This window comes from Haliotis rufescens, unplaced genomic scaffold, assembly GCF_023055435.1.
Source record: "Haliotis rufescens isolate VD_foot unplaced genomic scaffold, xgHalRufe1.0.p SCAF_12, whole genome shotgun sequence".
NCBI lineage: Eukaryota > Metazoa > Mollusca > Gastropoda > Lepetellida > Haliotidae > Haliotis > Haliotis rufescens.
The window spans coordinates 31,802,341-31,828,097 of NW_025963802.1; the positions used below are offsets into that span (position 1 = coordinate 31,802,341).

Below are 25,757 nucleotides of genomic sequence, written 5' to 3' on the forward strand. Positions count from 1 at the left end.
TTATACAGGGAAACCTGAACGCTGTGCAGTACAGAGACCAAGTGCTGCAGCCAGTTGTGCTTACGTTCTTACAAAACCAACAGCAGGAGACATTGTTTCAACACGACAATGCCAGACCAAATACTGCAAGACTGACTCGGAACTTTCTAAACCAGCAGAACGTTGAGGTTTTGCCTTGGCCTGCCCACTCATCCGATATGAATCCTATTGAACATCTTTTGGACCATCTTCACAGACAGATTAGAGCACGCCATCAGCCTCCCGTCAACAGACAAGAATTGCAGCAGGCCCTGAGAGACGAGTGGCAACGGTTGGTTGGTTGGTTTGTTGTTTAACGCCGCACTCAGCAATATTCCAGCTATATGACGGCGGTCTGTAAATAATCGAGTCTGAACCAGACAATCCAGTGATTAATATCATGAGCATCAACCAAGTCAGCGAACCTGACCATCCGATCCCGTTAGTCGCCTTTTACGACAAGCATAGTCGCCTTTTACGGCAAGCATGGGTTGCGGAAGACCTATTCTACACCGGAATCTTCACAGGTCGAGTGGCAACGGATTCCAGTCCACGTCATCAGAAGACTGACGTCATCGATGAGGCGGCGTATCACAGCATGCATTGAGGCAGCTGGAGGTCATACACGCTTTTGAAGGCAACTGTGTCGACAATGAACTTGTAGTGTGTCTGACAATTTTTTGGTGACATTTCAGACAACTTTTGAAAATGAAATTTCTTTCCCCTACATTGTTTACCTTGAGCTTACATTACCTGTGATTGCACAATTTCATTCAAACTGTGGTTGATCAATCATTTGTTACCCCTCCCTAGATTATATTATAATTCACAACAAAACCTCTTCTTGTTATTTTTTTTATCAATCATGGAACTCGACCTATACTTTCTTTTGCCGCCCAGTTTAATACCACCGCGTCGAAGGGTTTACGAAACGACTGCTGTACACTTGAGGAACAGTACTGTCGTAAGGGGGTACGTAATTGTGAGCAGTAGTGTATGGATGAAATTGTTGTTGTGGAATCACTTACCTGTGCATAAACAGCATACGACTCTCGTTCTTGCATTTGTAGGATGCACGTAACCCAATCTGTACAATGACAGGGAACGGTTGAACGAGTTTGTGTAGGGAGAGGAGGCATCTTTATCAGTAGGTCATAGTGTTCTCTCATGATATCAACGTTAAGTGTTTTTTGAATGATGAATATTAATGTTGGTTTATACAATGAGTTTTTTCAGCTGAATACAAAATATCTATCCTGCGATCGTATGTGTAATCAGAAGAATAATTGCCACTGTAAGCTACATGCAGACGTAATGCAATTTCGTAAATTCACACGGTATTCCAAATCCTTATTAGAATGATACGGGTTAGAATTCACCTGCTTGGCCAACGGTTTCAGTACAGCTACTCGTGTCTTCACTAAAGTGTTTAAAGTTGCGCTGTCAGAGTTAAGAAAATATAGACATGCAATTTCGGGCTATCTTGATGATTCACTGTTGCAAGGGGACACAGAACATCAATGTGAAAATAATGTGACCGACACGACTAGGTTGTTTGATTCTTTGGGATTCACAATTCACCCCAAGAAGTCTCAACTTATTCCAGCCGTTATCAAGCAAATGATGTACAAACTAGGTATGAGCATGATATATATACATCACAATAGATAGATGTTTATATAACAGATAAGGTTGATGTACACTGATTGATAGGTAGTTATGATAAACAAGTTTATAAACATCTATCTATTGTTATGTATATATATCATGCTCATACCTAGTTTGTACATCATTTGCTTGATAACGGTGTTAGAATCTACACCGAAACGTCGCTCAATTGTAATAAAGAAGTTGCTCATCCATAACAATTTTGTCTTAGTTACATATTAACTGTCTGGAGGTAAGAGCCGCGTGTTTGACCTTTCAATGTTTCTGTGGTCATCTTCGCAATAAACACTTAAGACTGTTAATTGATAACACTGCGGCTGTGGCTAACGTCAATAAACAAGGTGGCAATAAACTGGAGTGTTACAGGACAGTTCGAGAGTTATGGGACTGATGTCTTGCCAACAGGTTGTGGGGGTCCACTGTTTATCTCCCGGGTGTCGAAACCATTGTGGCTGATCGTGAGTCACCCATTTTTAAAAAAAGTATCCGTTCGTTCGTGAGGTTATAACATAGTGTGTAGTACAGCTGGATGTTGTTTAAACAGTGATATCTCATGTAGTATTACCATTTTTATGTCATAGGTACAAAGTAAAGAAACTGTTAATATTGTGTTTCTTTAAAACAGAGCTCTCGTTAATATTGTCAGCGCGTATGTTGACGGGGAAATTAGCTCAGATTGAAGACGACGAATACGTTGAGTCCAAACTTCTTTAGTAAGCAATAACAAATACAGCAAATACAATTACTAATAGAAATATGTCGAGCGGAGATTCCAACTCAACTACTTCAGTCAAGTACAGCAAGCAGGTGTATCCTTCTCGCGGCAATACATGCAGGCGACTAACGGGATCTGGTGGTCAGGCTCGCTGACTTGGTTGATGCATGTCATCGTATCCAATTGCTTGGATGTCATGATGTCAATCACTGGATTGTCTGGTCCAGACGCGATTATTTACAGACCTCCGTCATATAGCTGGAATATTGTTGAGTGCGGCATAAAACAATAATAATTAACCTAACCAAAACATACAGGTGCAGTCGTAATACTAAACTAATTAACAGTAAACATATATACAAATATACACTATTGGACAACAATGGACTGACTGAGAGACAATGGCGTTGCCCTGAACATTGTACTTATGAATGTGTTTACAGACATGGCCCATGTCGAAATGGCTTAAGGCTTACAATGTCAACATGTGAATTGTTGTGGTCAATTGACCACTGTTACGCATGGATTACATCAAGTTCAATAGTCTATATTACAAAACGAGATGCAATTGAACACTGCACTAAAGGGAAGTAGTTCACGTGCTATAATTCTTAAAAGATAATACGTTGTCCAAACAGAGTGCTATTAAGTCACTCTGTGACATTGTAGTAATTCTAACCATTTGATTTCTTTGGGGACCCGATGGATAGCTCACTAATACCCCCGACCCGCCTAGTATGTCAGTAGTTACAAATTAAATAGCTAGGATAGGGTTAGGCAGGGTTCCCCCTAGACTCCAATATCTGAGAGTCACCTTGACTCAGCCTATGAATTTTTGGGAGTCAAAAATATTTTTTGAGAGTCAAATGCTTTATTGTATGATTAATGAAATTAAAAGTGTTCACTGTTAATGTTACACTTAAAGTTAAGTATCTTTTAAATATTATATGTCTTTAGTTTAAGTTAACAAGTGCTAATTAATGTTCTCAGCTGATTGTACTGCCGAGAAATAAAGGATATATGAATGAAAAACAAAGTTTGTTGGTTTTATTTTTTCACAATCTTTAATTAGTTCACAGCTCATGAAACAATTTACAGTGACACTAATACAGGATAAATTAAAAAACATCAGTCTCAACTGTGAGACAAATTTTTTAATCATGGATGGATATTAAAATACATTTCATGTCAGATTATAATTTAATACCACTAACTCATTTACATCTTTTATCTAGTTATGTTGTATTATCTATCAACAGTGAAGTTGAACTGAAGAATTGTGAACACTTGTAATATTTTCTGGTTGAATACAGTTTATTAGCAACAACAAACACGCCCAAAGCTTTACATTTCGTATATACCATATTTATTCGTGTATAATACGCACCCCTAATTATGGGCAAATTAAATCCTGAAAAAAATATCTCTCGTGTATAATACGCACAGACTTTTCTTCAGTCTCATTTCAGGCTGTCATGATCTGTCATCGGAAATAGCATAACAAATCCGAATTGAATTACGCAAGTTAATCCTGTTGTTACACTATCTGGTAATAAAAATGTGTTCTCTGTATATCTGACCTTATGTTTGGGATCTATTTTATTAATTTTATTTAAAATTTCATTCAATAATGTTTACTTAAATTTTGGCAAAAACATGTGTCCCTCCGATACTTACAACTTCTGTTTACCCCGTTCCATAGGTTCCGCTTAACCACATACTGTGACCGCGCCAAATCACATTATTCACCGCAACAATGATAATATTTTCTTTTGTTTCATTTTCTACGAGTCTACACATCTAGATAAACATATGTCATGGTTAACTTTTAGTGAGAAAATATGCCGAAACGTGAAAAACCTTGTCCATTTGCGTAGTTTTCCTTTGTTTACATCACGTGCTGTCATCGAAGCCACACGGAGTGTGAGAGTTACGTTCACTTTGATGAATAAACATATTTTGTCGTGTACCTCACAGTCGCACAGTTTTAGTAGCATATCTATATAATTATGCAAAACAATATGTAAAGCCCCCGGCTGTTCTGATTTTAGCGTTTGTGTTAAAACTAGAGAAAAGTCTGGTCATGTGACAGGATATGCAAATTAGCCCGTGGCAGTGGTGTTATGCGAATTTATGTTACTTCTAAAAACGACGATTAATTAAAAACTAGACGTAAATTTTAAGATGTTTGCATATATTGTCTTCGGAAAATGTTTTTAAATTAAGTTCAGGTGAGTAGTTGTAATATTTTCATTCCAAAGCTGGTAAACAACAACAAAGATATTTTGTAATTGCGTCAGTCATGACGCAGTCATTTATTTCTGGACATATTTTACCTAAATTGAGAGTCATATACGCAAGAATTCCTCGTCAGAGGAAACCCTGGTTAGGGTTTGAAAAATTCATTAAAAAAATGGAAAATTAATAAAGACAAGTTTTTTCTTTTGGCTGCACCCCTCCATATGACACAGATTATATGTACTAAGTTTGAGATGAATCCCCTGAATAGTTTAAGATAAATCGTGCGGACAAAGTTTTCGGACGGACGAACGGACAGACGGACGGACGGACGGACGGAATCTTGGTATAACTATATACCCCCGACAAAATGTCACGTGACTCTGTCAGCCTATGGCTGTTGCTCAGATGACTGATGTCGCGTCACTGATATGTACAAACAAACAGACGGACTATTTCAGCCACCAAGACGATTTGCAGTACGTGTGCATAATACAGGTAACTGTTCCTCTTTTAACATAGTGGTTTTAGTAACGACAAGCATTAAAATTTTCACGAGAAGAGATATAACCTCTAGTTTACATACATGTGCCTGTCCACCATTCCTGGGTTCTCCTTGGCTTTTGACATGTGACAGGTATATGATTTTAACCCCCTTTCACTTTGTTATTTAATGCGGTCGTCTACCTCTAGCGCCCTCTTGGGACACTCGTGCACAAGATATAGTTACCTAAGCTTACTGGTTGAGATTTTGAAACTCAACTTCAGGCAGTTATGGATTTCTGTCACAAGGATCATACCCATGATAGTGGATTTCTGACACAGGTAAAGTTCGAAGACCTGCCTTGTTTTGAAAAACGTCCAATCGCAACGACAATTGTTAAAAGCGTTAAACCCCTTGTCACTAAGACACGGTAAATTCCATGTTTGTTTTTTATGGTTCCGAACATGCATATGAATGAACATTGTGTGTTTGGTAAATGCGATCGGTAATGATTAACGCTGACCTTTGCGACAGAGGTACAGAACAACTGACAACCATGGGTGACTGTCCGGACCATCAAGAGCCTGCCTCGGAAGATCAAGAAGTGCAAGTGGAACAAAATATGGGTAACTGTCCGGACCACCAACAGCCCGCATCTGATATCAGCCACAGCAAGCTCCTCTACACCATAGACAAACCTCCATCCCCTGTGTTCTGGCCCATCTATGGATTACAGGTAAACAAACAAACCCCTTCCCCTGTGATCTGGGCCATCTATGGATTACAGGTAAACAAACAAACCCCTTCCCCTGTGATCTGAGCCATCTATGGATTACAGGTAAACAAACAAACCCCTTCCCCTGTGATCTGAGCCATCTATGGATTACAGGTAAACAAACAAAACCCTTCCCCTGTGATCTGAGCCATCTATGGATTACAGGTAAACAAACAAAACCCTTCCCCTGTGATCTGGGCCATCTATGGATTACAGGTAAACAAACAAACCCCTTCCCCTGTGATCTGGGCCATCTATGGATTACAGGTAAACAAACAAACCCTTCCCCTGTGATCTGGGCCATCTATGGATTGCAGGTAAACAAACAAACCCCTTCCCCTGTGATCTGGGCCATCTATGGATTGCAGGTAAACAAACAAACCCCTTCCCCTGTGATCTGGGCCATCTATGGATTGCAGGTAAACAAACAAAACCCTTCCCCTGTGATCTGGGCCATCTATGGATTACAGGTAAACAAACAAAACCCTTCCCCTGTGATCTGGGCCATCTATGGATTACAGGTAAACAAACAAACCCCTTCCCCTGTGATCTGGGCCATCTATGGATTACAGGTAAACAAACAAAACCCTTCCCCTGTGATCTGGGCCATCTATGGATTACAGGTAAACAAACAAACCCCTTCCCCTGTGATCTGGGCCATCTATGGATTACAGGTAAACAAACAAACCCCTTCCCCTGTGATCTGGGCCATCTATGGATTACAGGTAAACAAACAAACCCTTTCCCCTGTGATCTGGGCCATCTATGGATTACAGGTAAACAAACAAACCCCTTCCCCTGTGATCTGGACCATCTATGGATTACAGGTAAACAAACAAACCCCTTCCCCTGTGATCTGGGCCATCTATGGATTGCAGGTAAACAAACAAAACCCTTCCCCTGTGATCTGGGCCATCTATGGATTACAGGTAAACAAACAAAACCCTTCCCCTGTGATCTGGGCCATCTATGGATTACAGGTAAACAAACAAACCCCTTCCCCTGTGATCTGGACCATCTGTGGATTACAGGTAAACAAACAAACCCCTTCCCCTGTGATCTGGGCCATCTATGGATTACAGGTAAACAAACAAACCCCTTCCCCTGTGATCTGGGCCATCTGTGGATTATTGTTTTACACCGCAGTCAGCAATATTCCAGCTATATTGCTGCAGTCTGTAAATAATCTAGTTACGTCCAGGGAAACAAGTGATATATAACATTATGTAACAATGACACACATTACGCCAGGTCACAGAGTCTTTGCAATCGTCCTGATAAGTCAGCACTGTGAATCATTCTGCTCAAGAATGTCAACTGGGCATCGTTTACCCACTCTGCATATTTCAGGAAACATTTTACCCGTGAAGATCCGGGGTAGAATAGGTCTTCGGCAACCCATGCCTGTCGTAAGAGACGACTAACGGGATCGGGTGGTCAGGCTTGCTGACTTGGTTTGATGCATGTCATCGTATCCTAATTGCTTGGATCTGTGTTTATGATGTCAATCACTGGATTGTCTTGTCCAGACTCGATTATTTACAGACCGCCATCAAATAGCTTGAATATTGCTTAGTGTGGCGTTAAACAACAAACAAACAAAAACAATCCTGAAACATTTAGGAATTTTCTAACACAATGTAGCTCTTTTGGTCACTAGTTTCTATCAATGTCAGTTTTTATTTCACATGTCAGCAAGCGCTTCTGGGAATAACCGGGGCTTTGTCAGCTGCTGTGTTGATAACCAATCAAATTGGAGCTGGCGAACTACCGGAAGTGAGGTCAGAGATCCTGAGTCTGTGCCTCTTCACCTCCGGCCTGGCAAGCTTGCTGCAGATATGCTTTGGGTGTAGGTAGGTATATCTGTTGTTATTAACTACAGATAATAAGAAACACATATAGATGAATCACTAAACGCGCTCCCGTACAGCTGACGTCATGAAAAATGTGTAAACCGTGTTTTCCGCTTGAAGCATGAAATGCTCGTGCTGAAATCGGGTATAAATTGGCGTAACTGAAGCTTTAGTATCACAGCTATGAAAGGAACATAAAATATGGTCAGACTGACTTCGGTGCAGATTTCGGCTATTTGTATGACACAAATGGGTGCTATTTATTTATATATTTCCCGAACGTTTGGATGAACCCCACTGACGGTAGCGACATTGTTACCACGACATAGCCTGTCTCAAGACGCAAAGTGGTAGACCACGTGTGTGTGTGTCCCAACAGCCCAGGAAAGCCGCAATATTTGAAAGATACATCTCCGGAACAGATTCGTGACCTTTTACCTTTGAGTGTACAGGCATAGTCGACCTAGAGAAATTATAGTTCCCGTTCCGAAATCCTCTCCAGGACCTTATAAAGTTCTGCAAACAACAACAGGACTATAAACAAACACAATTACTGGACGCATCATTAACTCATAGCCACTACTAGGCTACCTTGGATGTGTGTCCAAGTGGAGAGATATTCTAAAGCCCAACTACAGTTTTGTCGTAACTAACTGGAGTAAATAAATCGGTTAGTAATTATAATGGTGATTGGAGAATGTGGAGTGAGTGAGTGAGTATGATTTTACGCCGCGTTTCGCAATGTTCCAGCAATAGCACGGCTGGGGACATCAGACGTCACACATTGCACCCATGTGGGGAATCGAACCCGGGTCTCCGGCGTGACGAGCGAACGCTTTAACCACTAGGCTAACCCTAGAAAATGTGGAATGAAAACATTGTTTGCAGTGTATAATGCTAAGATGCATACAGTTTTGGTGTAAATTATTACCATTGCCTTCAGAGAGATACCCAAAACAGTATTTTTTAATGTTAAAATCTATGGCAGACAATGTTAAAGAAACGTGGGCTTTAAAGATTAAGAATATGCTGTAGATGTATGGATTAGGGTATGCTTGGCTATCACAAGAGATAGGCAACGAGAAAATGTCTTTGTTTGTCTTTAAACAAAGGTGAAGTGATGTGGCACAATAAAATTGGTGCTTTCTCTCTCTCTCTCTCTCTACCATGCTGCAGTTTAACATGAATACCCCACTCAGAAAGAAACCTGTGAGCAGGTGTAAGACAAGACTGTTAGGGTCATCCAAGCAGAGTGTGACCGGCTGATGTATGTTTTTAAACTGATACCTGCACTGGGGCTGTCCTCTTGTTCAGGTGCGCTCAGGCAGTACCTTCTTTTGTAAGTGGGTTACAGGTCCGATTTCACAGTCAATGATAAGAGGCAAAAAATTAAATCTAAAAAGCACTATGGTATGAATGCACATTTAGGTGTTGACCTAAAAAAGAACACGCATCCAATCATACAACAAGCTGACCTGCAAGAGTCCCTAATCTAACATGGTGCACATGAGATGGTTTTGGGGTGTTCAAGTCCCCTCAATTCTTCTGTCCCAATACGTATAAATAGAAAATCCCAAAGTCCAAGTGTGCATGAGCTAGCCATAATGTTTGACTAACACTAGTCTCTGTAAATATATATTTTTGATAGAAACAAGCAGCTACATTTAAGTGAAAAGGAGCCCCAGTGAGATGGGGGATTCAGAACCTGAACCTGTGGGAAATATAGACTTGCAAAGCATGTGTATTGCCAGTTGGGCGTTAACATGTTTTTAATCAAGATGCTCAAGTGATTTGATGCACTTACAATATAGATCTTGATTAGCGATCAGATCGTCTTGACTGGGCGCCGCCTTTTTGTTTGAAGCAATTGCAAGTGGTATGAGAGGTTGGTTGGTTTGTTGTTTAACGCCGCACTCAGCAATATTCCAGCTATATGACGGTGATCTGTAAATAATCGAGTCAGGACCAGACAATCCAGTGATTTACATAATGAGCATCGATCCACGCAATTGGGATCGATGACATGCATCAACCAAGTCAGCGAGCCTGACCACCCGATCCCGTTAGTTGCCTTTTACGACATGCATAGTCGCCTTTTACGACAAGGATGGGTGGCTGAAGACCTATTCTAACCCGGATCTCAACTTTCACAACAGTTTCCTCATCTTAGATGTAGTGCCGTGTTATATATCAAACATATCAAAGTAGTGAATACCTATTTGTCCATGTAAAATGACGTCATATTTAACACGGCTAACTTAAACACTTATTAAAATCAACATGAAAACATAAACCATATACAGCCAGTCATGTAATTGTGTTTTTTTCACTTGGTCCTATTAAACAATATAAGATAGCTATGCCACAAATCGCAAAGAACAATGAGGTGAGGTGAAATGGGTTTTAACGTCGCGTCCAAGATTATTGCACTTATATAGCGACGTGCATGTACGTGTGTGTGGCTGTTGTACTAGTCCGGACAGATGCCGATTTATAGTGCCAGCCCACTGAGATACCATGCCGCAGCTTAACATGAATACCCCACTCAGACACAGAATACTGACTCCGAGCCGACCAGTCCTTGTTTTAGCCCCTTAATACCAAGCGCCAGACAGTGTAACAACAAGTACCATCTTTCAACGTCTTTTAGTATGACGCGGCCGGGGATCGAACCCCGGACCTTCCGCTCTCCGGGCGGGCGCCCTACCACAAGACCACGGAGGCGTTCTGTGAAATGTAGATACCAAGGGCTTGTGTTGCAGGAATATTGCTCGACATAAAGGGATCTTCCACTATTGGAAAGTTGAAACCATCCATCTTGTAAGACAGTCTTGTGGATAGTGTTTTGTCCCTCTGAATCTGTATTCATTGATCTTAATATGACAGATGAGACCGTCTCACTGCTCTCCTTTATTTCTTGTTCAGGAGGGTAAATCAGTGGAAGGGTTTTGGAACATCAGATCATCGATCTACCTGAGGCTTATCAGTTTGCTTGCCCTAGTTACCTTGTTTTCACTTTGCCAATCCGAGTCTGATTCTTATGCATTAAAAAACAGATCAGCACAAATCGTAAAATGCCTAAATGCCTCACGTATATACGTAATATAGTTCCGTGTGAGTCGCCCACATGGGCCTTCAACAATATATCATAGTCTGATTACTTTAATTAAAAGCATATGACTGGAATATACCTGTGCATTGATATCGCTTATCACAGCAGTGAAGTTCAGCAACATGACGTTCAACAAATACCCCCGTGCAACAATATTTACCAGGGAAGACGCCATTAAATGACTGACCTATATTTTACATTCCCATAAATAACAATAATACGTAATGCGAGCATTTTATGACAACATAACATATTTATTCAGAACTAGGGTGAGATTTAATGTTTCTCAAATAGTCCTTCAATACCTTGTATCCAATACCTTGAGTCCATGTCACTTGATGGCACAGAGTTACCACCTCAAAATAAGAAAAGCACTCAGTAATATTCCTGCCATATGACGGTGGTCTGTAAATAATCGAGTCCGGACCAGACAATCCAGTGATTGACATCGATCCATGCAATTTGGATATGATGACATTCATCAACCAAGTCAGCGAGCCTGACCACCTGATCCCGTTCGTCGCTTCTTATGACAAGCATAGTAGCCTTTTACGGCAAGCATGGGTTGCTGAAGACCTATTCTACCCGAGTCACTGACCATTTGTTGTTGGGAGGGCCTATGATTTTGTCTAATATCCCAAATTCCACTAGGCGACGCTCTACTGCGCTCTACGCACTCTGAGGGAGCCTCATAGGTCTCCTAATTTTCCGCGATCTAGGGGCACTTACGATCTGATTCCGATCAGATAGCGCTCCTGTTGCGATCCAAAAGTGATCTGTGCGATCCGATAGCAACTTGAAGACCCTAGATCATAACCAAACAACCCAAAATGTGTCGATCTTGCACGATCAGTTCCCGCTCCTTTTGCGACCCAAGGCGATCAGGATAAGATCCAATGGCGCTCTATCTATGCTCTGATGGCGAACATTGTGATCTAATGCACTCCACTCCGACCAGATAGTGCTCTAGGCGACCTATGGAGATCCATTAGCACTCAATTAGCACTCTATGGGATTCCATTGCGACACGATCGCTGAATTTTGGGTCTGATCCTATAAAAAACTCGTAGCGTTGTGAGGCGCTCATCAGTTCTACGCTTGGTAGCAGAGGGGTAGGTCCTAGTCAGTCATGAACCCCAGAGACGCTGCCATGTTTCAAGTGCTCTTTAATTTCCTGAACCATGCTATCGTGATCCTACAGCTTTCTGTTTTGGCCCAACAACCTCAGGGAGTGCTTAGAAGATTGCTCCATCAACCTTCCTCATCCAGAAAGTCTGCCAAATGGTGACAGGGACGTCCCATATTTCATTCTTGCTGATGATGCCTTCGCCGTCAGGACGTACTCCCACAGAGGTATAACAAGGTCCCAGCAGATTGCAACTACAGAATCTCCAGGGGCAGGCGGGTGGTGGAGAACGCATTCGGCATCTTGGCCAGCAAATGGCAGTGTTTACTGATCTCGATGCAGCAGGGTCCTGATGTGGTCCGAGACATCGTCAAGACTGCCTGCCATCTCCCTGCACAACGTCATGAGAAACAGATATCCTGCTCTGCAGAATGCGGATCTGGGCAGAGAGGATGTGCAGCAAAATCTGATCCTGGTGAGTGGAGGCAGCACGCCAACATGCAAGAGGTGTACCAGAGAGTGGGGCCAGACAGGGCCACTACGAAGGCCAAACAGATGCGAGAGTACCTCAGACTGTACTTCAACAGTGAAGCTGGCTCGGTACCATGGCAGGATAGGATGGTGGCACCTGAACAACCTTACAGCAGTGCAATAACTGACTGTGATAGCGAGAGTGATGCTTTGAAATACAATAATACAGTGTATTGGAAGTTTAAAAAAGTTTTATTTTGCTACCAGTACATTTCTGTTCTATTTATTAAACACTAAAAGGATCAAAGTTTGTTTTTATATTCATTAAAAAAAATATTCAAATGCAAAGTGGACACTACTAGACTACTCCCAAATGTTACTATCAATGGGTACAGCTTGAACAAAATTACACACAAATGAAACACAATACCCCAAAGCATCGATCACTGTAATCTTCACTCTGGCTAGTTTCAGCCTGTCCCTGCTGTGGCTGCTGTTGGCCCTACTGTTGCTGCTGTTGGCCCTGCTGTTGCTGCTGTCTCTTCGGTGATGACGGGCCCAGTACCATGGTGACAAGGGGCGTGCCTGGTTACCTGGATCATCAAGCAAGGAGCTGCGGCCCCTGGAGGGGTTCAGAATGCTGGTATCCTGGACAGGCATGCTGAAGAGAGAGCAGCTGGATGAGCGACTGTACTGTTGGGGCATGGCCTGTTGCATGTATGTCGACTCCATGGACCCCAACACGGAGACTGGTGGCATCTGTCTGGCCACTTGGAGGAGTGAGGCTGCCACTGTTGGTCCAACTGAGAAGAAGAAGCTGGTTGCTGGTTCCAGCTTGATTCTGGAATCTGGTTCTGGCTTGTGGTTGCTAGTAGCTTGTCCCTGCTGTGTACAGCTGTACTTAAGGATCTGCAGCTGGGACCATGCAGAGGAAGAGCACGCTGGTTATCTCCCTCTGCGCTGCCCTGTAGTTGTCAGACTCCATCTCCTGGAGGACTCTGCTGACCCAGTCACAAAAACTGCCAGGGGTAGCCTGGGACTGGGATGGCACTTGAAGCACCTTCTTCATCACTATCATCACCTTCCATCTCCTAAGGCATAGGGGCTGAAGCCTGGGCCCTGGTCCTGTCACGAACGGCGACAATGGGCCTCCTTTGGACTTGCTGAACTATGTGCCGGCGGAGGAAGCCCAGGTTGTCAATGATCCATCGGTCCCTGTCTGAGTCGGCTTGTCTTCAGGGACCTCAGCATTTTGACCGCTTTTCTTCCAGAGAAGACGCCTGAGGCGGGTCCTGAGGTCACGGTACCACCGCTTGTTGCTTCAAAGGGGACCCCCATCTTCTCAGCTTGCTGTCGCCACACAACATCTTTTTGGGCGGTGTCCTTCCATCCTTCTTTGCCCTTATCATACGGCGCACTTGGTTTTCCTGAATAAATCCTGCCAGCTCATGTCCTGCTTTTAGGTTGACCCTGATGCGTTTGCTTGCTGGCTGGGGATGGACTCTCCTCATCATGATACTCTTCCTGTGACCCAGGCGGGGCTGTCTCTTCATCGCCATGCTGGGATGTCTCCTCTTGTCTGCTGGGACTGGGGTCTCTCGCCACTGCTACGGTCATCTGGCCCCCAGTCTAGTGGTCTATCCCTTGACACCTCTTTTACTATTGCCCTTGGGTGGCATCGTGCCACTTGAGACCAATTCAAGATCACTCATTGGTCTCGAACAGCGAAATGATGATTGCCAAAGGTAGTGGCACTCTTTTATAGGCCTTTGGGAAAGCCATCAGAGCACCATCAGATCATAAACATGGTGCGAACGGATCTCACTGGAGCGCCATCAGAGCGCCACAGAGGGGCAATCTAAATCGCTTACCAATCTGTGAAGCACCATCCGAGCGCAATCAGATCGCCACACAGCACCTAGGAACGCGTTTGATTGGAATATTCTACCCCAATTCCACTAGGCAGCGATCCACGGTGATCTACGCGATCTGAAGGAGCGCCATAGATCGCCATATAATGAGGCGATATAGGGGTACTTGTGATCCGATTGCGATCAGATACCGATCCAATAGCGATCCAATAGCGATCTGTGTGATCCGATAGATCAGTTCCCGCTCCATTCGCGATCCAATGTGATCAGGATGCGCTCCAATGACGCTCTATTGGCGATCCGATGGCGATCATTGTGATCTATGGCGCTCTTCTCTGATCCGATAGCGATCGAGTGCGATCTATAAAGATCTGTTAGAGCTCAAGTAGTGCTCTAGGCGATCCGATTGCGACCTGATCGCCGCAAAGGGGCCCGATCATATAAAAACCTGTGGCGTTCAGCCGCGCTCTTCAGTTCTGTGCTTAGCAGCAGACGGGTATCACCATGAACCATAGAGATGCTGCCATATTACAAGTGATTTACAATCTCGTGAACCATGCCATCGTGAACCAGCAGATTGCTATTCTGGCCCAGCAGCCTCCAAGAAGAAGGAGAAGGAAGGCTTTTTGGGTGAGACCCTGGAGCGCCATTGGAGCGCCATTGGAGCGCCACAGAGCGCCACAGGGTGGCGCTCCAAATCGTGAACCAAACAGTGAAGCACAATCGGAGCGCCATCGGAGCGCAATCGGAGCGCCAATGCATCTCCGAGGAGCGCCATCAGATCGCCATGGAGCGCCGAAGATCGGTAGGCCAGCTTTTGTGGCGATCGGCGGCGCTCTATGGTGATCCGATAGCGCTCCGATGGCGATCTAGGCAATCAATTAGCGATCTGATGGCGCTCTGGGCGGAGCGCCACGGAACTTTGTGCAGGGGAGTCAACCGGCGGCGACCTTGGCGATCATGGAGATCAGTTAGCGATCTGTTAGCGATCCGTTATCGCTTTTGGCGCTTTTGGCGATCTTGGTGCTCTATATGGCGCTCTATGGCACTCTCACGGAGCGCCGTGGATCGCCGCCTAGTGGAATGGGGGTATAAATCGCTTACCAATCTGTGAAGCACAATCCGAGCACAATCAGATTGCCACACAGCACCTAGGAACACGTTTGATCGGAAGGCCGGATTTCGTGGCGATCGCCGGCGCTCTAAGGTGATACAATAGCACTCTGATTACGAGCTTGGCGATCAAGTAGCACTGTGATGGCGATCTCGGCGATCTCGGCGATCAAGTAGCGATCTGACGGCATTCTGGGCGGAGCACCGCGGATCTTTGTGCAGGGGAGTCGACAGGCGACGATCATGTAGATCCGTTAGAGATCAGATAGCGATCCATTAAAGCTTTTGAAGATCTTAGTGCTTTGTTAGAGCGCCTCAGAGCGCTGCTTAGTGGAATGGGGTATAAGAAAAAATTATTTGTTCCAGAAAATACAGGACAAAATAATTTTGCCTCGGATTTTACCACAAATTGTTCCGTGGACGTGCTGGACGACTTGAAGAAACTGTGTTGTTTAAAGAATCATTCTGCTCCTGGTTTCAGAGAAATATGTGTTTCTCACAAAAATAACAACCTCTCCACCAGAATAATAAGTGGTCGGTCCCTTGTCCGCCAAGACCCTACAGCCACGTTTTCCTTGTCGCATTCTTGACATCAAGAACAATATCTCCTTAACAAAGAATTGGTCTAATAATTCAGCCATTTTGTTTTAACTTGCAAGCAAGGCAGGTACATTCTCATTCGGCGTTTCCTGAACACACCTCCATCGTGGAACGTCCTTCCTTAAGGAAGGAATGTGCTCCACGTCCTACGATCATTCCTAATCAAGACTAAATGAGTGTTCTTTGTTTGTTTACGCTGCTTTGTATTTCAGTTGTATAAAGGCGTGTCAGCTTCATGTGAAGAAAGTCTAAAGTGATGCAGGTCATAAACGTTTACTACTTTGGAGACAACCACGAACGTGGGTATAGATAGTGCTGACTAACATAATTAGTGCCAATCTGGGATTCGAACCCACGATCATAGGTTTTGGGCATGTCTTAGCAATGCAAATATGTACAGTGAATTGCAGCTCTTTAGACTACTTTGCGTTGGGTTACCCGAATTCCAATGGAACTGCACAGTTGTCTCGAGAATATAAGTTCGGGAATAGTTATCTTTAAGTATTTAAGGGATGTTAGGATTTTGAAGACAACAGGACATGTACAGACTGTGTCTCCATCATCCTTTAATAATGTTCACACTGATCTTCTCGCTGCTTCAGACTGCCACTTGTCCAGGGATCCAACAGTGCATTTATCATAGCTATCGCTGCCACCCTGAGTGACCCCAAGTGGTCAGATGGTAAACGTTCATACAGTATATTGATAAAACGGGATATTATCGCCTACCATCAAAGGACAAATACCATTTTAATAACCTGGAGGAGGTGGATATTGTGCATAAAACAATAGTTTGATTAGTGATTAGTTCCGTAACAGAACGTTTTACTCGCGCAAAGTAACCCATTTAATTTCAAATCAGAAACAAGTTTGTTTTTTCAAGAATCTTGTTTTACCAGATGATACCGAAGGAAACTTCAGAATAAATTTGTATGATGTTATAAATCAATTATCGAGTGCAGAATTTGAGATATGTTTCCTGGTCGTGTTTATTTCCACAGAGTCACTCCGGGAACATGCTGAAGGAAATGGGACATCGCCATGGAAGATACGGCTGAGAGAGGTTGTTAAAAATGTCACTAATACCACTGTGATATGAGAAATATTTAATTCGCTACTAGCTACATCGTTATTAGATCATGTACAACATTTGAGCCCGTGTGCGACATACGCTTTTAGTCGGAAAGCGCACGTTAAATCCCCAACTCCATCCATCCATCAACATTTGAGTAAAATACAGAATATGACTACTAAATATGCATTTATGTATATATGTGTATTGGAAAGTGTACAGGATTCTTACTATCTCCATCTCTCTTCCAACCTCCTTGAATATCACACACTCCATGAACACATTGTCGTATTTAGATCCAGGGCAACCTGATGCTGGCTTCTGGAACTCAGTTTCTTCTTGGAGTCTCGGGGATCCTTGGTTTCATCATGAAGTTCATTGGGCCTCTGACAGTTGCGCCAGGTGTAACCACCCTTGGGGTGACACTCTGTGGGTACATGATACCTCTGTGTGAACAACACTGGGGCATAGCAAGCATGTAAGTAGTCAGGGGGGTGCGCGCGCGCGCGCGCGCGCGCGTGTGTGTGTGTGTGTGCGCGTGTGTGCGCGTGTGTGTTAGCGCGTGTGTGTGTGTGTGTGTGCGTGTGTGTGTGCGTGTGTGTGTGGGTTAGCGTGTATGTGTGTGCGTGTGCGTGTGCGGGTGTGTTGGGAGGATGACATTTTCCCAAAGTGCCCGAATGTTTGGCAAATCAAGATGTGTTACAGTATGCAAAACGTGTAAAAATGGGACAAGTACCCTCAAATGGAAGGGGTTGCAATGAGACCTAAGAAAGGCAGTAGGCCCAAGAAAGGACACCTAGACAAGACCGTCACATTACATTATTTGCACTACGGAATAGATCCAAATCTGCTCCTGGTATCAATAGAGAATTCCTTACAATAACAGGAAGGCGAATTTCCCCATCTACCGTTAAAAACCTGATCTATGCATCCCGCCTAAAAATTAGGCGTAAAGTGAAGGATGTGACCCTAACAGTTTACTATAGGTGGCAAAGATTGGCTGTGCGTCAATTGCGTAAACCATATTTAAAGACGAATCAAGTCAGAAAGTGTTGTTAACGACGTAGTGGCGAGCGGTATGAAAGGGCGACAAATCAAGACCATGATAGGTATGGTGGACGGTAGTGTCATGTTGTGGGGTGGTATCACAAATGACAGACGGACTGATTTGGTTATTGGGATTCCAAAGTGAGTTAGGTCATACTCTTTTTCCACTTTGGTGAAACCAACGATCATGGGTATGGTTGCTGACAATCTAAGGATCATAACATGGACGTGCCTTGGATTCGAACCCACTATCACTGAATCCTGACACTCCTGGGAGATGCATCTCTGCACAGCAAATAACGGTGCATAAGACCATTCACAAAAACACTCATCATTTGACAAGCGTGACCTTTTATTAATTAAAACATTTTCATCTATTTCAATCCAGCAATGGTGCCATTAACCATCCCTGTTCTCCGCATTCCCTGAGGGTTGGTTTCGGACAGGAGTACAAAGCGACTAAAATCAAATCAGTTGTCCACAATTGCATTTGTGCATCTTAAACATCTGTTATTGTATTATTGTTTTCCCGTAACCAGTGTTTTTATCATTCCACAGGTCAACGTTTCTGATCATAGTGTTCTCACTTTTTCTCGTCAAAGTGAAACTTCCGTTTCCAGCTTATAATGGAGAGAAGTGCCACGCTACGTGGTACCCTTTGTTTCAGCTCAACGCTGTAAGTATTCGACAAATAGTGTGTACACAGTAAATACATCACCACATCATTAGACCCGTGAAGATCCGGGTTGGAATAGGTCCACAGCAACCCATGCTTGTCGTAAGAGGCGACTAACGGGATCGGGTGGTCAGGCTCGCTGACTTGGTTGATGCATGGCATCGATCCCAGTTGCGTGGATGCTCGATGCTCATGATGTCAATCACTGGATTGTCTGGTCCAGACTCGATTATTTACAGACCGCCGTCATATAGCTTGAATATTGCTGAGTGCGGCGTTAAACAACAAACAAACAAACAAACAAACACTACATCATTGCTTAATGCCATTTCATTCACTTTGTAGATTTTTTAAAAAAAGTTGATGAAATAATTACTCACTATCCATCTGATTCGGGTACACTGTACACTTTGGATACAATTCTTCAAAATAATGTTATTAGTTACAGTATACTTATTCTTATAATCACAATAATCAAAGCTTTTGAAACTGATCTCTCTTTGCAAAACGAATTGCTTCAAGATTCTATGATTGTCTGCCAGAAATGAAAGTTCAGTTTTCTTCGGGTCTTACAGATGTTTCATTAACAGATGTTTCATTAACAGATGTTTCATTAACAGATGTTTCATTAACAGATGCTTTTAGCACTGGCTGGATCCTTCCTGGTATGCCACGTTTTGACTGTGACAGACACATTGCCTAGCAACTCGACCATGCATGGTCACATGGCCAGAACAGATGTCAGAATGAGCGCCCTGTACGATGCAGGGTGGTTTTACTTCCCTTTACCATGTAGGTAAAACTGATGAGAACAAATCGCGTTCCTCAAAGTTAAAAACAAACATATGGTTAATTGTTGAGTTTCAAACTAAATCATCCACTTAATTTTATATATAATGTGATTTTCGTTACTTAACATTACTTGCATGTCAATTCGAGATAGAAAAAGGGGCGGTCGGGTAGCCTAGTGGTTAAAACGTTCGCTCGTCACGCCTAAGACCCGGGTTCGATTCCCGACAAGGATACAATGTGTGAAGCCCATTTGTGGTGTCCCCCGCCGTGATATTCCTGGGATATTGCTAAAAGCGGCGTAAAAACAAACTCACTCACTCAACCTGAATTGTTATTAATACATTACATATTCTTGAAATTATTAGCTTTAAATTTTCTTAGCTTTAAATGGCGTATCATTTGTATACTGGATGTGTTATTGCATTTGCAGTTCACTATGGCCCACCAACCATCAGTGGCTCAGGCTATGTGTCCATGTTAACCATCACTATGACAATGGTGATTCAAATTCCTGGCGTCTATCAAACTGTTGCTCGTGGAGCAGAGATGCCTCCCCCACCCTCCCACGCCATCAACAGAGGTATGGCAGTGGACGGGTTGTCTGGCGCTGTCAGCGGCATGCTGGGGGGCGTGTGTGCAAGTGTTGTTTTCGTGCAGAGCCTGGGCCTTATCGCTGTCACAAAGGTAAACACACGAAACTGAGGTCTGTTGCAAAGTTGGGTAGTCAGGATATCGCATCCCTCACAAGGATAAAACTCATGGAACTGTGGCCAATCACAAGAGTGGGTATTCATGATCTCGTAGCCGCCTCAAAGGTAAAAGGAAAGACTTTTTGATCATTCTGTGAGGAAATATTTCTTTTTGCAATTCCAGTTACTTCAATCAGAATTCTTTCTCCCCTCTTTACGTTTGGATTTCTAATTCTCTCAATGTTTTCAAACTTTGGGATTTTTCGTCAAAGATTAATCACACAAACGTTCCTTCTCAAACACATGTTCCACAACAAGTTTCGGAGAAAGGGTATTCCATCCGCACTTGGAAAGAAGATGAGATGCAGGTCCTAAGAGGCCTCGAAATGCCTTCATGTCAATCTAAATATAGGTACAGCCAGCCTTCTAGAAACTGTCCCATCCCGAAACTTCTCAAGCGATGAAGTTTGTCATGTTCATAAATACGTTTGTAAATAAACTCACAGCAGCAAACTATATACAACAAGCTACAACAAGCATAGATGTTCATGGTCAGGGGATCGTTACAAGGGTAGATACAATGTATTCCTGATCTCTGACCCATCATAATTTTTGGTATTCATAATTATTTGAGCTGCCACAAAGGATAGAAATGCATAATTAAGTAGCGGTCACTAGGATGTACCTTCATATTCAGGTGGCAACCCAATGGGAAGGTTTTCATGATCTGGTAGCTGCCATAAGGATTGGTAGTAAGGGTGTTGCTAGAGGGGTCGGTCTTCCCGATCTTAGAGTCGTTACAAGGATAACCCTTCATGATCTGGGAGCTACAACAAGGCTAGCTATTCACCATCTTGGATTTGTTTGTTTGTTTGTTGTTTAACGCCGCACCCAGCAATATTCCAACTATATGACGGCGGTCTGTAAATAATCGAGTCTGGACCAGACAATCCAGTGATTTACATCATGAACATCGATCCACGCAATTGGAATCGATGGCATGCATCAACCAAGTCAGCGAGCCTGACCACCCGATCCCGTTAGTCGCCTTTTACGACAAGCATAGTCGCCTTTTACGGCAAGTGTGGGTTGCTGAAGACCTATTCTATCCCGGGTCTTCACGGGTCACCATCTTGGAGGCACAGCAAGGGTAGATTTTCCTGGTGCGGGAACTGACACACGGTTAGGTCTTCATGATCTGGAAGCTGTTACAAGGATAGGTCCTTATGATCAAGAATCCTTGACGAAAGTACTTGTAGGAACCATACATTCTTTGCCCTTCCTTCCGAGGGCAACAGAGGTACCACATATAGGGAAGTGTTTCTTGGACACTGATCTTAGAATTTAATTTGTCATCAGGTTGTGTTCTGTTACACCGGAGTAGGGCAAAATATTTTCACCCCAGAACATAACTTCCGGGCAAAACTAAGTATACACCCATGTTTGATGGTGACTAAAAACGAAACAAACACGAAATTGTTATTCGATGGTGACGTATTCTTTCTTTTACCCTCAGTTTATGTAGGTGGAAAACTTAAAATACCTTGATCTCACTAGCCTAACTGCAACGGAATCAATTTCATAATACTTGGTATTGTGTAAGTACCAGATGGTAGAATTCCAGTTGCCCCAAGCCCCAGTCCTAGTAATGAAGCGACCATTTCAAAAAAAATTTGTGAGAAGATGTTTTCTAAAAACATTTAATAGTGTCATTAATTATAAGAAAATAAAGTATGTCTGCAATGGAAAAAGTAACACACACACACACACACACACACACACACACACACACACACACACACACCACCACCATCACCACCACCACCAATCACAATGGTTACTCCCTACAGCACTATGTATCGCCTCCAGGTGGCCAGCCGTGCTGTGTTCATGACAGCTGCCATCATCACCCTCCTCGGGGGCGTCATTGGCAAGTTCGGAGCTGTCTTTGTTCTTATTCCTGACCCTGTGATTGGTGGACTCGGATTGGTGACTCTTGGAATGGTTATTGCCATGGGCGTGTCCATGTTCCGGTTAGTGAACCTAGCATCCTCCCGGAACCTGATGATCATAGGGTTCTCCCTGGCTCAGGGCCTGCTGCTGCCGAGGTGGGTGGACAACAACAGTGACTCCATCAATACAGGTACACACCATACAACGTCCCGTGGGGGGTAATTTTGTCATTGTTGGATCCAAGCAAAATATACTTATTGTAAGTGGAGACTGGGTGCAATTCGCTGTTCCTTAGACATACCAGAAATCTTGAGTCGTTGGTCGATTCTGAAATTCGGCCTGATGTTTCTAGAGTTGTTAGCACCTTTACTATGCTCGTGGTAAACGTCCAAGAACTACATTACTTCGGGCCTCCTCCAACATCAAGATGACACGCCCTGATATAAATAAAATACACTCATTCACACATTTGTCATCATGCTCTTTTCACATCAGGAAATAAAGGACTTGACCAGGTGATCGTCATTCTGCTGTCCACCCCTATGTTTGTGTCAAGTTTTGTTGGCTGCACCCTTGATAATCTAGCTCCAGGTGAGACAATATTTTGCTGTCTTGTTATTATTTGATTTAAGGGGCGGTCGGGTAGCCTAGTGGTTAAAGCGTTCGCTCGTCACGCCGAAGACCCGGGTTCGATTCCCGACATGGGTAAAATGTGTGAAGCCCATTTCTGGTGTCCCCCGCCGCGATATTGCTGGAATATTGCTAAAAGCGGCGTAAAACCATACTCACTCACTCGGTGAGTTGGTTGAAGTCGTGTTGTCGTACCATGACGGCGTGGAATGTTGCTCATAATATCAATCACCAAATGACAACAGTCACTACTATTAGATCTGATCTCAAAATGATATATGAGTACATTGTCCAATGCTTAATAACGTTAAAGGGTAATTAAGGACGCATGGTTAATAATTATGAATTTATGAAATATATGTCTTCCGTCGCCTATTTCCTCACGCCACATTGGTCCAAGACTGTTTGCAAATTTGTATACTACGGTTATAACGAACACGCTTATAACGAACTGACGGATATAACGAAGTTACTTTTTTGGTCCCGACTATTTGCTGTAGTTATGCTGTATATATGCTTATAACGAACTACGGTTATAACGAACTAAAATTAGTAGTCCTTTTGAGTTCGTTATAACCGTAGTTTACTGTACTTGAATGCATTGCAGGTACTCCAGAAGAACGAGGCCTGTCAGGGTGGCGTGACAGTATATCAGGACAAGCAACTCAAGATCTGTGTAAAGATGACCCCTACAAGCTGCCATATATCACCTCGCTCCTAAGCAGACTCAGCTGTTGTAGTTTCTTCCCAATATCTCCTTCATACGACACTGACATATCAAGCAGACTTTGTCAGAGGAAGGAACGGAAGCCCTCTCGGTATGCCCTGGACAATCCCGTGGTGTTGAATAACATAGATGCGGGTACTGTTGACCAATAGAGTATTATATAAACCTTTGGTAATGATATTAAGTTTACGTATATAAATACATGCTGTCAGCAAAAGCAAAGGGATGTACTGTTTGTTGTTCGACGTTGTGAGTGGGCGAGTGAGTTTGGTTTAACGCCGCTTTTAACAGTATTCCAGTTATATCACGGCGTGTCAGCTTAATGTGGGAGGAAAGCCCGAAGTGATGCAGGTCTCAGACGTTTACCACATCGGTGAAACCCACGAGCAAGGTTATGGTGCTGACAAACCTAGAAACATAATCGAGCCATAATGGACCGGGATTTGAACCCACAATCATAGGTTTCTGGCGTGCCCAAGGGACGCGACTCTGCATAGCTAATCGCGGCGCCTTAGACGACTGGGCCACCCGTGCCCCCTATTCTGTGTTGTGAAGACAACGGCAAAACAAATGGAGTTGTGTATATGACCTCCCTGTGTGCGTCTTACCAACTAATAATAGCATGTGTAGAGAAAGCATTTAGATAATTCGAAACCTATCGCTGATGAAGAGTTTTGAAGAAGATGAAATGAAGATGTACTTTGACATAGTGGATTGCTGTTGTTTGTTTGTTTGTTTTGTTTAACGCCGCACTCAGCAATATTCCAGGTACATGACGCCGATCAGTAAATAATGGAGGCTTGACCAGACAGTGATTGATATCATGAACATCGATCAGGGACACGGTGACATGAATCAACAAAGTCAGCGAGCCTGACCGACCGATCCCGTTAGTCGCCTCTTACGACAAGTATGGGTTGCTGAAGACCTTTTCTCAACCCGGATTGAGTCTGGATTGCGATAATAGCCCACTGCAACTGAAGGCAGTTTTGCAAGACGTTAAGTCGGCAGTTATGAAGTAGGACGGACCTATTATTATTAAATTCCCAGTTAGAAAAAGGCACTAACACAACAATTGTCTCATATGTTCACACTGTTTCACAAGAATAGTAAACAGTTTATGTGTAGTGCTACTGAAAAGAATCCTACCCTAACGTTTGTGTGACCCGTGAAGATCCGGGGTAGAATAGGTCTTCAGCAACCCATACTTGCCGTAAAAGGTGACTATGCTTGTCGTAAAAGGCGACTAACGGGATCGGGTGGCCAGGCTCGCTGACTTGGTTGATGCATGTCATCGATCCCAATTGCGTGGATCGATTGTCATGATGTCAATCACTGGATTGTCTGGTCCAGACTCGATTATTTACAGACCTCCGTCATATAGCTTGAATATTGCTGAGTGCGGCGTTAAACAACAAACAAACAAATAAAGTTTGTGTTCACACAAGACGGCGAGCTTCATCCCATCTTATTATAAGAAGTATGTGGAAAGAAAAACGACAAAACCCTTTCTTTAATCATAAGAAATGCGGCGTTAAACAACGAACAAACAAACAAACAAAGACAAGAAATCTCTGTCAAGAGTCAGTTATACGATTCCAACTATAACATAAGCATCTGTTAAGAATCACTATCAATCAGTGATAACACCAGGTGTTCTCGAAAGTGTAAGCGTAACCTGCCCAAACGGTGGCATGTAACAAACACATGCAACGACAAGTCAAGTATTCATCTGAACAAATACGGCAACATATAGTACATGTAAAAAAAAGCGAATTGCAGTCATAACAATATTTCATATAATTGGAACATAGCAGAGTGCGGCGTTGAATAATATTCATTCATAATTTTCGCTTCTACATGTTTATTTTTACCACAAAACAATCGTCTTGTACATATCTCCTGTATCTACATAGCGGTACACCCGTGAATATCCGGGTCAGAATCGGTCTTCAGCCATCCATGCTTGACGTAGAAGGCGACTAACAGAATCGGCTGGTCAGTCTCGTAGACTTGGTTGATGCATGTAATCGAATCCCCAAATTTTTTAGACCGATGCCCATGATCAATCAATCACTGGTGTTCCGTCGAAATGATGGGACAGTAAAATGCCAACTGTGACGTTAC

The 25,757-nt window shown here is 43.3% G+C and overlaps 1 protein-coding gene across 1 annotated transcript; it reads left to right on the top strand.

Moving 5' to 3' along the window:
* Positions 1–5,051: 5,051 nt before the first annotated feature.
* Positions 5,052–23,882, top strand: LOC124117966 (solute carrier family 23 member 2-like). Its single transcript, XM_048393547.1, has 12 exons — positions 5,052–5,137; positions 5,658–5,859; positions 7,594–7,751; positions 16,647–16,726; positions 17,046–17,107; positions 17,413–17,594; positions 18,722–18,839; positions 19,475–19,631; positions 20,062–20,315; positions 22,190–22,463; positions 22,769–22,864; positions 23,511–23,882. Exons 2-12 carry the CDS (start codon positions 5,680–5,682, stop codon positions 23,780–23,782), a joined length of 1,833 nt encoding a protein of 610 aa, XP_048249504.1. The 5' UTR covers positions 5,052–5,137; positions 5,658–5,679; the 3' UTR covers positions 23,783–23,882.
* The last annotated feature ends 1,875 nt before the right edge of the window (positions 23,883–25,757 follow it).

Bases quoted from the DNA above. Each gene is read 5' to 3' on its own strand.
- LOC124117966 (XM_048393547.1), top strand. From the start codon at position 5,680: ATGGGTGACTGTCCGGACCATCAAGAGCCTGCCTCGGAAGATCAAGAA. The intron at 17,108-17,412 runs GTTGTTAAAAAT...TGTCGTATTTAG, and splicing joins GGAAGATACGGCTGAGAGAG to ATCCAGGGCAACCTGATGCT. The intron at 18,840-19,474 runs GTAAGTATTCGA...TTTCATTAACAG, and splicing joins CTTTGTTTCAGCTCAACGCT to ATGCTTTTAGCACTGGCTGG.